Here is a 13520-nt window from a genome sequence, read left to right on the forward strand (position 1 = left end):
TAAGTTGTTTCACTATTGGGAATCATAGCAATGATTATTACTAGAGGCCAAAAGGTGGAAGCCCATGTTCCCATTGTCCAGGCCAATTTAAATAAGCAAATATTCATGTTCAAGTAAATTACTGTACATAGCCTGGAAATGAGGTCTTAAATTAAGTTTTTACTGAGTGCAAATACATCTGTAAATCTCTACTTTAATCATTTCTATAAATTAGCCTTAACTAGCAAGAGATAAATATGTTTGCTTCTCCTAAATTTACTGTCTTTATCCAGAAAGCAATCCACACTGAAGCCCCTTAAGATCACAAGGCACCCCTGTATCGGCAAAACACAATTGCTTCTCAGAGCGCACACTGTTCCACATATGACAGTTTATCTTCATTCTTTATAGTGTGCTATTTTGTAACAGGAAGAGCAACCAAAATGCAGACTGTTCTTAAATCATACTTAGTGGGGGGGGGGGATTTAACCTCAGGTAAATGCATGCATACTACACACAGAGTCATTTGTGTACAGGATGTGATGTCCCCTTTCCCCCCTCTCTTAAAGGTAAATGCATACATGCACCTGCACATACTGTATCTATTAAACATATTCTTAACTGGAAACCTCTGTCTTGTGCTTAATAAGGACATGATTTTAATTAGGTTGCCAGGGAGGCATGACCATGGTATACTGTTGTGTTCTTTGGCTTTTTTTTTGCTGCTTGGGAGAAGGATCTATACATGGATTATTACCAGTCCTTCAGTATCCTTCAGTATGGTTTCTTCGAAAATAAGGATGCAAACCATAATGCATAGTATTCCTTGCCTTGATTTTTGATGCTGGACAAAGGATGTACAGGTAGCTCTCACTGATTCATAAAGATGATCACTTGGAAAACTGGGCACTAATGCTAACAGAATTTTCTAGGCCCAGTACACTGTATATTGATTAGGCCGTTCAAAAGATCTATAAAAGAGGGCACAGATCTGCATAAAATATGCATACACATTGTGCCATATGCTAGTCTGTGTCCTCTTTTGCTGGTAGAGTGGAAGGCCCAAAAATAAATCCATGGTCACACATATAAAAAAAGTCTGACAGGCAGAATATGAACAGGTGAAGCTTTTGCCATAATTGTATTGCCATCCTAGAAAAGGTTAAACGAGTTCTGCAGGACTGATGCCACTCCCATAGATAATAGTAATAGTAGTACGCTGCTGGTTCATATGGAAATCCACAGAACAAGAACAATGCAATCAATAAAAAGTTGTCATAAAAGTAGCCTGAACATCCAGAATAAAGGAGCAGAATTAGTGGAATAACTACAGGTTGTTCTTCCCTCCGAAATTTAAGCCAGTTTTGTTCCAAGAGCTATCTTATTTGGATACAAGACTATTATCAATTAGGAGCAGAGCTTTCTTTGTGGTGGCCCAGAGGTGTGGAATACCAGAGAGGTCCACATGTCTATTTCATTGTCTCCTTTTTCTGGAAGAGGTAAAAGCTTTTCGTTTGTTACACCAAGCCTTTGGGAGCAAGGTTCTTAGATTGTAGGCTGCTTCTACTGTTTTGTATTTGTTCCTTAGTATTCATTCTTTTCTCTTGTTTTAATTTTTAAGATTATAAACTGCATTGAGAACACTTGTGCAGAAATGCATTTTATACAGTAAATTGAGACATGCGTGGAAGGTGGTCAATAAATAAAACAAGGAAGAAAGAAAGAAAGAAAGAAAGAAAGAAAGAAAGAAAGAAAGAAAGAAAGAAAGAAAGAAAGAAAGAAAGAAAGGAAGGAAGGAAGGAAGGAAGGAAGGAAGGAAGGAAGGAAGGAAGGAAGGAAGGAAGTATAAGGAAGTGAATGGAAGTTTTACCATGGACGTGTTATACTATCATAGTTAAAATCAGCCAAAGTGCAGAGGGAATCACACAAACGCTCTCTCATGGAGTTCAAACACCCCCCCCAGTCTTAGATGGTCACATGTGAGTTGCACCTATACAAATATAGTTTTGTGAGAGGATGACTCATGATCTAAAACAAAATGGATGGAAATGGGCAGTAATACAGCTGTGATTACAATTACTATGAATGAAATAGGAAACAATAAGCAAAAGCATAAACGACTAAGGACAGAATCCGATAATGAGTAATTTTCCCTATTAAAAGAGAGAGAGAAATAAGCTGAATTGCTTTTAAAAAGTCCAGGTTGATTATTTTTCTATTTCATGTTTATTTATTAATTCAGGAGTGGTTTTAAAAAAATTGCATTAGGTCTGTTCAAATCTTCTGCTGCATTTACATACAGAGGGTGGGAGTGTGATCAAAGCTGGTTTGGGTTGCCAGCCTCCCTCCCTCCCCATAGTGCATGTAGACTCTGGCAGTACAGTTGAAGACCTCCAAACAGGCAAAGTCTGCAATCGCATGGACACAGCCTATCCATGCACAGTTTGTATGTGCACAGGTACTTTCAGACAGATACTTTTCATGAGCATGTGTTGCCTGCTAAATTCAACAGTCTGAACGAACATCTAAGATAGTATCAGAGCAATGTCTGAGTACATTTTCTTACATGTCAAAACTCAGCAGCAGCAACAGTCACAACAATTCTACTCTATCCTGTATGCACTTTCAGACTGATGTCTGAGCAGCACTATTGCCTACTAAATAGGTTATCTTTCTTCGAGGTAGAAGAGAGAGACAAATCCATCTTTTCTCCACCACCATCTGGAGGACAAACGATTGAGGAAGACTGGTTTGCACTATTCATAGATACCTTTTTACAACTACTTTTAAAAAGATTAAACTGGTAAACTCATTATCAGGCTACCTTAAATCTTCACGCAAACATACTCTAATATTGATGCATTATACCGGTGCACAACCACACTGGCTTTGATGCCGACTGACATACTTCTAGTAGTGTTTAGGATTACAAAGCAGGTTTATTTCCATTTGATGATGATGCAACGCAGTTGGAATTCTACATCTTCTGCTGTGAAAAGCTCATGCATTGATCCACTGCTGCCCTTAGTTTCTAATGTACTGTTAAAAGCCCAGTGGAAGTATGCTAATGCCAGGAGACATAATGGTGTTTATTTGGAAATGATACTGTGAGAAAAGAATATAAAATGACTAGATGAACCAAGCAAATGCTTGTCTTTGTTGCATAATGAAATAAACTTCCATATTCACATCCAGAGAATTCTCTGGTTATTTTCCAAAATAAATACATGAATCAAGAACCCTTTGTCCTACAGCCAAATAGGAATTAAAGTAGCAGGTTTTTTTTAAGCCTTCCTCTCAGTTATTGCTTATAGTAATGACTGATAATTAAATCATCAGAAGATGACTGGTGATAGGACATTAAAGGAACAATGCGACCACCATATGTCAGATAATGGAAGAGTTCAGTGCAATTGACAAAAGTGGTCATTATCCACAGAAGCAGAAAGGCCTATCCACATATAAAACATTGTATCTCAGAACACATTCCACCACTGCATGCTTAACCTATTTTATAAAAACTCTCCACTACTGGTAAAGTGATTTCACAGGCAAATGAGGATAACTGCCATTTTGGGGGGTGAGGAGAACACAATCACTCTTGAACATACATATTAGCGCAATACATGCACAGAAGGCTCTCTAGAAATAAGAAAGATTAAAAAACTTTGTATACTAGGAAGCGCCGTATAAATGATTACATTAGCCTGCTACTTTCTTCAGTATATTTAATGCTTATTTATGCTATGTCCCAGTATGCACATTCCCGAGTGTGTGCACACATGAACATTCAGTATAACCAAAAATATTCAGTATAATCAATTCTTGAGTTGATTTTCTGCTTGCACTGTTCTGTCGCAAATGAACTCGGAAACAAGCTGTTGCTCATCTGGGCCCCTCCTCCAAAATCCGTTTCAGAGGGATGTACCCCCTGTATATGCACATTAGACACTGTCCTGGGTATGCCTCCTGATTATATGGAGGTACGGCTACAGTAGAGCAGAGACGCAAGGAGTAGCCTCCTCTGAGAGTGGATAACATTGCTGTGTCTGCATCTGAGTTTATTAATGTTCCTTTAGGACCCAACACGGAGATGGGGCAAAGCCACCTACACTCAACAGAGGCAGACGGAAAGCAAGCAAGGCCAGAGCAGTGGATGAGAGAGAAAGAGAAATATGCAGTAGTCTTCCTCCTTTGTGGGCAGATACTTAATGATCACGGGCCCTATATTTAATCAATGGGGCTTTTCAGATAGGTCACTATAGTTTGGGTTTATGTGAACAAGCCTTAGGCTCACATGATCTCGTCTTCTCACTTCCTCTAACAAGGTTGCAAGGACAAGGTGGAAAGCTTTCACTTCTACTTTTAAGCTAAACAGAGCTCCTTGTTACATCTGAGGAGAACTCTGGTTAGTTTAAACTTTGGCTAGTAAACAAGCCAGGATCATATACCATAGTTCCATCCTGAGTTGTTTGAACTACCCAGAGTTTAATCTAACCAGAATTCCCCAAGTTAAGACATAATAAAGAACTCTGCTTACTTTAAAAGTCAAAACTTTAAAAGTCTAAACTGGCACAATTTCTTGCAGCAGTGCAGTGTGCCCTGATAAAAGTTTAGAAATAGCTACTGAGAAGTCTATATATTTTACAGGAAATTATGCACGTCCAGAGTATTAATTTTATGTAGATACAACATTTATGTCTCATCATTTTCTAATATTTGTGATATCAAGTCACATTCTATGTATTTTATATCTTCCAAAAAAGAAAAGGAGAAAAAAGACAGCTCCAGAGCCTTTCAGAAATGGAACCATTATGGTTAAGCAACCTAGCAACATTCATAACAGACTACAACACTCTTTGAGAGGATAAGCTGTGCTTTAGTGATAGAGATCATTATTTTTAAATGTAATCCTATTTGGCAATTTTGGGTTTGGCAAGATCTTAGGTGCTACATCAAAAATCTTTTATTCAATTGACTATTTATATTGTGTCTCCACACACCCCACAGGGTTGCAAAATGAATGGCTGGAAAGTGATGTACTGGTAAACACACTTGAGCTGCAATTCCTTACTTGAGAATAATCCACACTCAGTAGGATGCCCTTCCAAATAAGCATACATAGGATTCAGGCTGTTTTTGCTTTAAACTAGGATGGTGGAACCTGTGGCCCTTCAGATATTGCTGGACTCCCAATTCCCATCAGTCCCACCCAGCAAGCCAAAGAGTCAAGAGTGATGGGAAATGTAGTCCAACAACATCTGAGGGCCACAGGTTTCCCATCCTTGCTTTAAATGCTTCAGTGCAAAAGACAACCTCTACTTTATTCTAGCATATTGGAGATGAAAAGAACTCCTCAGATAAGAAAGCAACATCACCTCAGTGGTTTCAAGATGACAAAAATAATCTCCCAGTGAGACTGCTGCCTCTGCAGCTAAGGACCCATTTTCCCTCTGGAGGATTGCATTATGGTCTTTGCGTTTCTTGAGAAACAGGTTTTAGACCCTGCTTCTAAAATCTTTACCTATCCAGAACAGCATTCGATGACCTGAGGTTTCAATGGGGCTACAAATGTTAGGAAGCATAACCAAGAACAAGCTGTGTTAGATTATTTTACTTGGCAACCACACAAGACACACAGCCTGTGATAAAAAGCGTGGCTTATCCTGCTGCTCTCTGTTGAGTTCACACCTCTCTTTCTTCAATAGCCATAAAACTTATCCCGTGTCTTGTCATCATCATACTGTGTGTTTCCTACTCCACATAACTGGTTATCCTCGTGGGGTATATGGAAACACCCAAGACAACATAAGGAGAAAGGGTAAATTTTATTATGTGGGGGGGGGGGTAAGCATGGTATTATCACTATGGGCAAGAGTCCAGGTTTTCTCATATTATATAATTACATGCTAAGGTTATCAGGAGTAAAGTTTGCATGAATGATCATTGTTCAAATCAAGTCAACTTCAACATGGGGTGCATGAAGGTTGCAGAAGAATACCACTATAGATGGCAGTTGCTCAGAAAGAGATCACAATTAAAAAAACTTTTTTAAAAAATAATCCCTTGAAGGCAACCTGTTCTCAGCTTGGCAACACTTACAAGTCCCACCCCATTGATGTGAGATGAACAATGAGGCTTTAAGTATTATTTGCTCCGAAATGACATCATCCATCAATTAAGTTATCCAAAAGTCAGACTGTGAATGCTTACAAAGATTTTTGCCCAGGAGGATGCTTACTCTGAAGTTAAGCCTTGGTTTACCTGAGGGTTGGCAGCCATGATAGTGTAATTCCCATCGTCATCTAGAGTGGAAGCTGTGGTATGGAGAGAGCAGGTCCCATCAGGTTCTCTTTGCATCCTGTAGTGCTCACTCCTTTTAGATATTTGCTTTCCATCTTTGAACCAATAGATCTGCATCCAAGAACATAGCGTAAATGGTTAAGAAGACAGATACAGGAATCATAATGAATAGTGTGAACAAGTCTCACCTGTTTACAATGGCACAATAATATTAGGAACAAAGCCTGGAGAGGGTCTGGCCCTGGGTTTATGGCTAGAGTTCTAATTTTTTAGAAAGAAACAAGGAGAATCTGCAACAAATCCCTGCCTTCTATTCTGTGTCTTGGATCAAATGCCTGAAAAATCTGCAGCTAATGCTCTCTCTGAGTCTAACAGTGAGTGGTGCACCTGCTTATTTGCAGCCCACTGGAGGTCTGGACTGTGTAAGGCAAGGGTGACCCTCCCTTGCTGCAAGGGACTGGACTAGAAAGCTGTTGAATTCTATGGCTAGATCCAAAACACTGTGAACAGAAGGGACGTAATTGTTAATACTGGTATGCACACACTTATAAGAGTGCCAGGGAAAGGTTTGTACATGTTATATAGCAGCTCTTGCACATCTGCCTGAACTAGCAGACTGTCCTTGGATTTTGTGTAACTTTTTTCACATAGCACTCCAGAAGTAAAGCAGGCCTTCTGTGACTAGAAGCCACTGTCTGCATGTAGAAGGGCACCTTTGGATCCAAACCTATGTTTTTTTAAAGATAAGCACAGAGGAGACAGAATCTAGGAAGTGTATTCAGAACTGAAAACAGAAGCATGCTTGTTGGGAATAACAATGTTTACAGATAAAAAGAATCCAATCGTAATTTTTTGTTTGTTTGCTGAGTTTCAAACCTGCAACTACTTATATCCTTTTTTGAAAAATATCATATTTAGATTGTGTGTGTACGTGTGTGTGTTACATTTTAAAATTAGCAATAGTTCCTCTTATATAGGACACAATTTAGAATAAAAGAGTATATAAACTAAGAAATAAGCATCAAGAAATCAAAAAGGTATAGCAAAGGTCTGCTTGGGTACACGCATAAAAGAATTCTGTAACATATCTCCTTTAATCTGGAGAGTACTACATAACAGAATCTGAGTGGCATTTCCAGCTAAGTAAATTACAAATAAGAATGGACTAGCTGTAGGTCTTAACTGATGTGAGGTCTTATCCATAGTTAATATTTCCCATAACTTACACTATTCTTGAACAGAATAATAGATTCATGGAGTTGGAAGGGCCAAACTTCAGTGGTAGAACACACAATTTGCATATGAAAAGTATTGTCCCAGGTTCAATACTTGGCATCTCCAAGTAGGACTGAGAGCAAGTCCCTTGTTTGATATCTTGGAGATCATTGCCAGTCAGTGTAGACTAACCTTCCTCAACCTGGTACCCTCCACGACTTGAAGGCACATAACAACAACAAAACAACTCCTGTCAGTTCCAGCCAGCATGGCCAATGATCAGAGATGGCAGGAGTTGCAGTCCAAAATGGTAGAAAAGCATCAGGTTGGGAAAGCTCTCAAAGTGACTTGAGGAGCATATCCTTTTAAACCTGGGATGCCACCAGTGTCACATAAAACACCAAAACTGGGTAAAGGGGGTGGGGGAGGGCATGCACAAACTGCCTGCTCCCATTCCCTAACCTGGTTTCATATGTAAGTCTGAACTTGAACAGATATCCATCCTTATCTGTCTTGGGTGACTAAACTTTGAGGCAGGAATTAACAGGGTCAAAATGCCAAAACTTGACTTATAAAACACTGTACTGAAGCGAACTCATACAACTGTGTACAAGTCAGTTAACCCCATCCTTGCTTTTTAAAAAAGTGACAGGTTGTAAACAGGTACCTTTCTTTACACGAGACTCTGAATTCCTGGCATATCATGGTTAGGTGACATGCCATCCCACCTATAAAATAGTTTACAGTTTTATATAGGCTTCAGAAAAAGTTGCAGATACTCCAGTCCCCTCTGATCAGACATTATGTGCAGTTAAGCTTTTTGAGTTCATGTGGAGATATTCAAGACTTGTTCTTTTGACCAACATGATCAATGTTACACACCAGATGGTGGTGGGTGAGAAAGACAAGTCATGGTGACAGGCCCTACACGTAACCTATACACATTCAATAGACTGTTAGAACAAACTACACCAAAAAGATTTCTCTGTGAAATCAGAGACCCTGTTTATTCCTAACTGTGCGCACATTTTGAATGTGGATATGGTTGGTTCCAACAATTTACAAATGCCTGTAGACTAGAGCAGGTCATGCTGCTGTTACTTTCTCCTCTCCAATGAACATACAGTACACATACCCAGAGCTCACACAAACAGGGCTCATGTAATGCTGGGGAAACACTGATATAGGAGCTACCTTTTCTGTGAATATTTTTTGCTGCTCATAAACTATCCAGCTAGGCATGGCAAGCTTGTCCAGCAGAGTGAAATGAAAATGTCTGCTCAAAGAAGGGTGATACACATTTAGACTTGATCTATCAGTGAACATTCCTTACTGTCTGTCTCATGGTTTCCTCGTCAGATATTGCCACCCAAGGTTTGTTTGCACTGAGACAAACAGCTGTGCATTAGTATATTATGGCAGAATACATTTGCTGCTTATAATTACTTTGAAATGTTATCAGTAATTCTGAAATGAAGAAAGAAAAGGCTACTTTCATTTGCAAAGGATGGAACAGGGCCCAAAAACAGTTTCCCCACCCTCAGCCACCGTACACAAAAGTTACATTTGTTTGACTTCTTGACCAATCCTAAGTCTTGTAGTGTAATCAAGTATAAACACTCACGGAGGGATATAATCAACTTCTTCAACAACTCCCCATCACAGAACATTATGTTATGCTTACATTGCAGGCAGATTCAGCGGCAGCACACATGTTTAGAATTGGGGTTGTTAATCATTGGTAGTAGTAAGTGAAGCACGATTTTCCATAGTACACGTGGACCCCAGTTGTAAAAACTGACCCGACAAACTAAGCAATCCCTGGCAGCATTAGTTACCTCTGAGTGAATAAGATTGCAGAGGCAATGGCACACTGACTGGTTGTGTCAAATATTCATGTCTGAAGAGACTGTGCAAGGAAAACTCACAGACAGATCTCTAATCTTTGGGCAACTTGCCTTAAAATTGCTGGTGAAAGGGCTTTGTGGAACCAGGGCAAGATGATTAAGGGAGTATGTTTATTCTCAAGATTCACTTTGAATAGGTTTAAGACACTCAGTCACTTGGAAGGAACGTTACTGTATCATTCCATTTCCAAGCAAAAGTAAAGATGTTGAGATGATCCAAAGCTATAGATTGCAACAGCTAATTCTGCCATCTTAATCTTTCCTTATGTTTGATCACTATGTATTTGTTACTTAGATGCACAAAATATGGGCATGTCTTTATAGCCTAACACTAGCTATTCAACTAAGAATATTTATGGGAGCTCACACTTCCATATAAGGCTCACCAATGCTGGTAAGGACTGTGTGTCAATTTCACCCAGTAGTCAGCTATATTTCTTCCTAATGCTCTGTGTGTGTGTGCAGGATTGCAAAATATCTATGCTGCCAACAAAGGCTTGTTAATGTGTTCTCATTTGCTGACATAACTCTTATGTTTCAAATAAAAAGTCATGTTATCATTTATAAACCTATAGGTCTTAACAAACATATGCAAAAATAGGTTTGAACTTGCACACTTCAGATTTCGTAACATTACCTTACATCTGCAGATCTGTTAAGAGTCAGTAATTGTTTTATAACACACTTCTTTCATTGCAGAATCAGAAGGCTTGCCAGGAAGTAACGATACATTAAATACCTGTTGTCCCAGATCAACATGATTATAAAGCAGCAAACGGCTTCCAAGTATGGCTTTTTAAAAAAACTTTAATTCTGTTGTGCAATAATTTATTCAGGATGTCAATTTCTTCTCCTTGCCCTAAAGCCAGTCTTTTTTTTCCTGCAAGACGTTACCATTATTATATTATGTATGTTGCCTCCGTCAACATTAAATAATGCAAAAATGTTTAAAATAGTTATTAATTAAATTCAATTTAACTGAGTTGCAGTGAATTTCAGAGAAAAACAAATTCTCAGTTGAAAATGCAGAAATCTAAGTTTCACAATCTCAAACAATTTTGAAATTCAAGATTTTCAAGATCCAAATTTTTAGTTTTTGAGATAGCTATGTATTTAAACTGTGGATAGCAAAACTTCCATTAGCTGAAAATAGGTTTTGTAACCCAGTATCAAATGTTGAATGTTCCAAAATCCAAAAATTGAAATCAGATTTTGAAAATTATATTTTTAAAAGTGTGAACAATTATAATAATGATCTACAGTTTTTGCCTTTTGTGACAGCCAACCGCCACAGGTCAAAAAGAGCTTCCAGAATTTCAAATGAGTTTTCCTCCTTTCACAATTGTTTTTGAAGCTCTTGAAAAGGGAGTTGGCCACACACCACAACAGGCCCTTCAGTACCCATAATTTGGAAAACATAAGATCACTTCCTGAAATGACTTCATGAACGCATGCATGCTTGTGGAAGAAATACTGTATTATACAGCCACGAGAGTGGCTGTATCAGACCTGGTTATTCACGTTATCCAGAACTGACTATTAGACCAAGACCTGACAAGAACTGGAGATGCTGTTCATTGGCAATTAAGAACAACCTTGTGCCAAAACATTATATTGCAGTGTGACAGGCAAAGGATACAACCATGCAGCTACAGGAAACAAGGAAACTAAAATAAGCATGGTAATGTCATTAAGTCAGCACTTTGAAGACTCTCATGTTCAATTACATTTTCTGATATCTTCATCACATATAATATTGCAAAGCCTCTCTGACAACTGCCAATGGTGATCTAAAGGCAGAGGTAGCATCAGGAATGTCTGCCTCCTTTTAGAGAGGCCATTAACTGGTTTGGTTATGCTAGCCAGGAAAACATTAAAGATTTATGCAAGAGATTCTCCATGACAAACTATTCTCAACAAATATGCTAAAAGTAGAAACAAAAGTATTTCTCTGTATGCAAGATCTTTGGCTGTCATTTGGGATGTCTCACTGAGAATAACTGGCTCCAGTTCAAAACAGAGAAGGGACGTTTTAGGACCATGGTAGTGGCTTGAAAAGTCCTTGAGCATTATGCTTTTGCCTGGGTTTGTAATTCTAGCCACAGCTGACCACTGCTATGAACCCAAGCTAATGTCAATAAAAGCCTGTAGGAGGAACCCCTCCAAATGCATGTTTAATTAGTTATTCTATGGAAAGTATCAGCAGGAGAGACGTCTTTGTTATGTAATTAATTAGGCTGAAGTAAATCATTTAATGATGGTTAGGAGAATGCATATTTGAAAGAAAGCCTCATTCATATGTAGCAATCACATCTAACTGCATGCACGATTGAGGTATGTTGTTATGCCTTGTATGAGCTTTTTTCAATCCACACACATGACTGAAGCATGCTATTATGCTTATGTTGCCTCACTACAAAGTTGCACATGATATGATCCCCAGTCTTGTAGCTGTTTACCAAATGGATGCACTTCTCAAGATAGCAGATGGTCCACAAGGCCAACTGGACTTTGGCTAGAGTCTATATATATTATATTATATTATTTTTAAACTAGTTTGAACTCTTTTAGCTATATGTGTGTACGGTTTTAATATTGGAAATAGTTTCATTTTGTTTTAATGTGGATTTTGTATGTATTTAATTATATGTATTTTTATCTGGAAGCCGCCATAAGCTCCAGTTTTGGAAAAATGGCGGGGTATAAATAAAGATAATAATAATAATAATATACAAAAGCTTTTTTGAGGTTCTTGAAGAAGACAGCATATTGCACAAAGATGGGGTGCACTACTCTTTGGCAATCACTAGCCTCTGAAGTTGAGTGCTTCCTGTTGGATATACTCCAAAAGGAAATTCTAACATGCCTGAACCTCTAGTTAAGCAGAATGCCACACCGCCTAGTTCCATTGAGTTCTGAGGAAAGCCTCAAAAGGCATGTATGACATGTGCTATGTTTTTTGTTTTATTTATTTTGTTCTATTAGTATTAAATTTATATCCCATCTTTCCTCCAAGGAGCTCAAGGTGGCATACAAACACGGTTCTCCCCCTCCTATGTTATCCTCACAACAAACCTGTGAGGTAGGTTAGGCCAAGAGATAGTGACTGGCCCAAGGTCACCCAGTGAGCTTCATGGTTGAGTGGGGATTTCAACTCTGGTCTCCTGGGTCCCAGTTCATCCAATAACCACTACACCATATTAGTGTACCACACAACCACATGTTGTTACACAACCACCTTCCCGTGAGCTGAAAGTTGACACATGCTCAAATTTGGCTACCATATGCTCAGTTTGTGTGAACTGGTTCCATGTAAACAAAGCAGGAAAATACAAGAAATACATTTAACTGAATCTCCAAAAGAGAAATAGCATGTGTCAATGAAAACCACATGGTTTTTACATGAAAACCACATGGACACTTTCTGTTTACCTCCAAAGTGGTTTATTTTCTCTTACCTTTGGATTTGGGTTTCCAGACACACTGCATGTAAAGGTGACTGGCATTCCTTCAAATATTTTGTAATGTTTCAGCTTCATCTCAAAATACGGTGCCACACTGTTGTCGAGGTGTTCTCCATCCTCCACCTCATCATCAGACTCCTCTACAGGAGATCTCTCCAGCCGAAACTCAATCTCACTGATCAGTCTCTGCTCAAAGCTGGAGACTTTATATTCCTATCAAACAAGAAAAACTCAAGTCCCAATTTTATTCCAAAAGACGTTTGATGGGATTATGGTTCATTCTCCAGATTTTGTTTTAAAAAAATATAAAATCTATTAGGATTGCAGTAAAGAAGGAAACTCCGTTATATAAAGCAAAATGTAAAAGTCTCTGTCCTAAATGAATTCCTTACGAACAGATGGGCACATATGAGAAGATGCTTAGTTGAATTTCAAAGTATTCTAAAGTTTCTCCCACATACTACCAACTTTCTCCCTTTCTGAATTTGGCACTTCAATTTGTTTCTAAGCAAACAATAAATAATGGGTGGAAACTGACAGTGCATGTAGGAGGGACTTGCAAATGTACTGCATAGTGGGTTTACTATGTGGAAAGGTGGTTGCCTCCACCTTCTGGCAGTAGGAAAGCAGAGGATATGGTAACACTGGATTT

The 13520-nt window shown here is 38.6% G+C and overlaps 1 protein-coding gene across 8 annotated transcripts in view; it reads right to left on the reverse strand.

The window, feature by feature from the left end:
• Window positions 1-13520, reverse strand: part of PALLD (palladin, cytoskeletal associated protein) — a 331056-nt gene that overhangs the window by 19494 nt on the left and 298042 nt on the right. For all 8 annotated transcript variants that reach the window (XM_061584126.1, XM_061584129.1, XM_061584128.1 and 5 more), the window contains 2 exons: window positions 12863-13081; window positions 6244-6393 (listed from right to left, as the gene is read on the reverse strand). In XM_061584126.1, the coding sequence (XP_061440110.1) occupies window positions 6244-6393; window positions 12863-13081 (369 nt within the window). The remainder of the gene's footprint in view (window positions 1-6243; window positions 6394-12862; window positions 13082-13520) is intronic.

This window comes from Rhineura floridana, chromosome 9, assembly GCF_030035675.1.
Source record: "Rhineura floridana isolate rRhiFlo1 chromosome 9, rRhiFlo1.hap2, whole genome shotgun sequence".
In the NCBI taxonomy this organism is placed as follows: domain Eukaryota; kingdom Metazoa; phylum Chordata; class Lepidosauria; order Squamata; family Rhineuridae; genus Rhineura; species Rhineura floridana.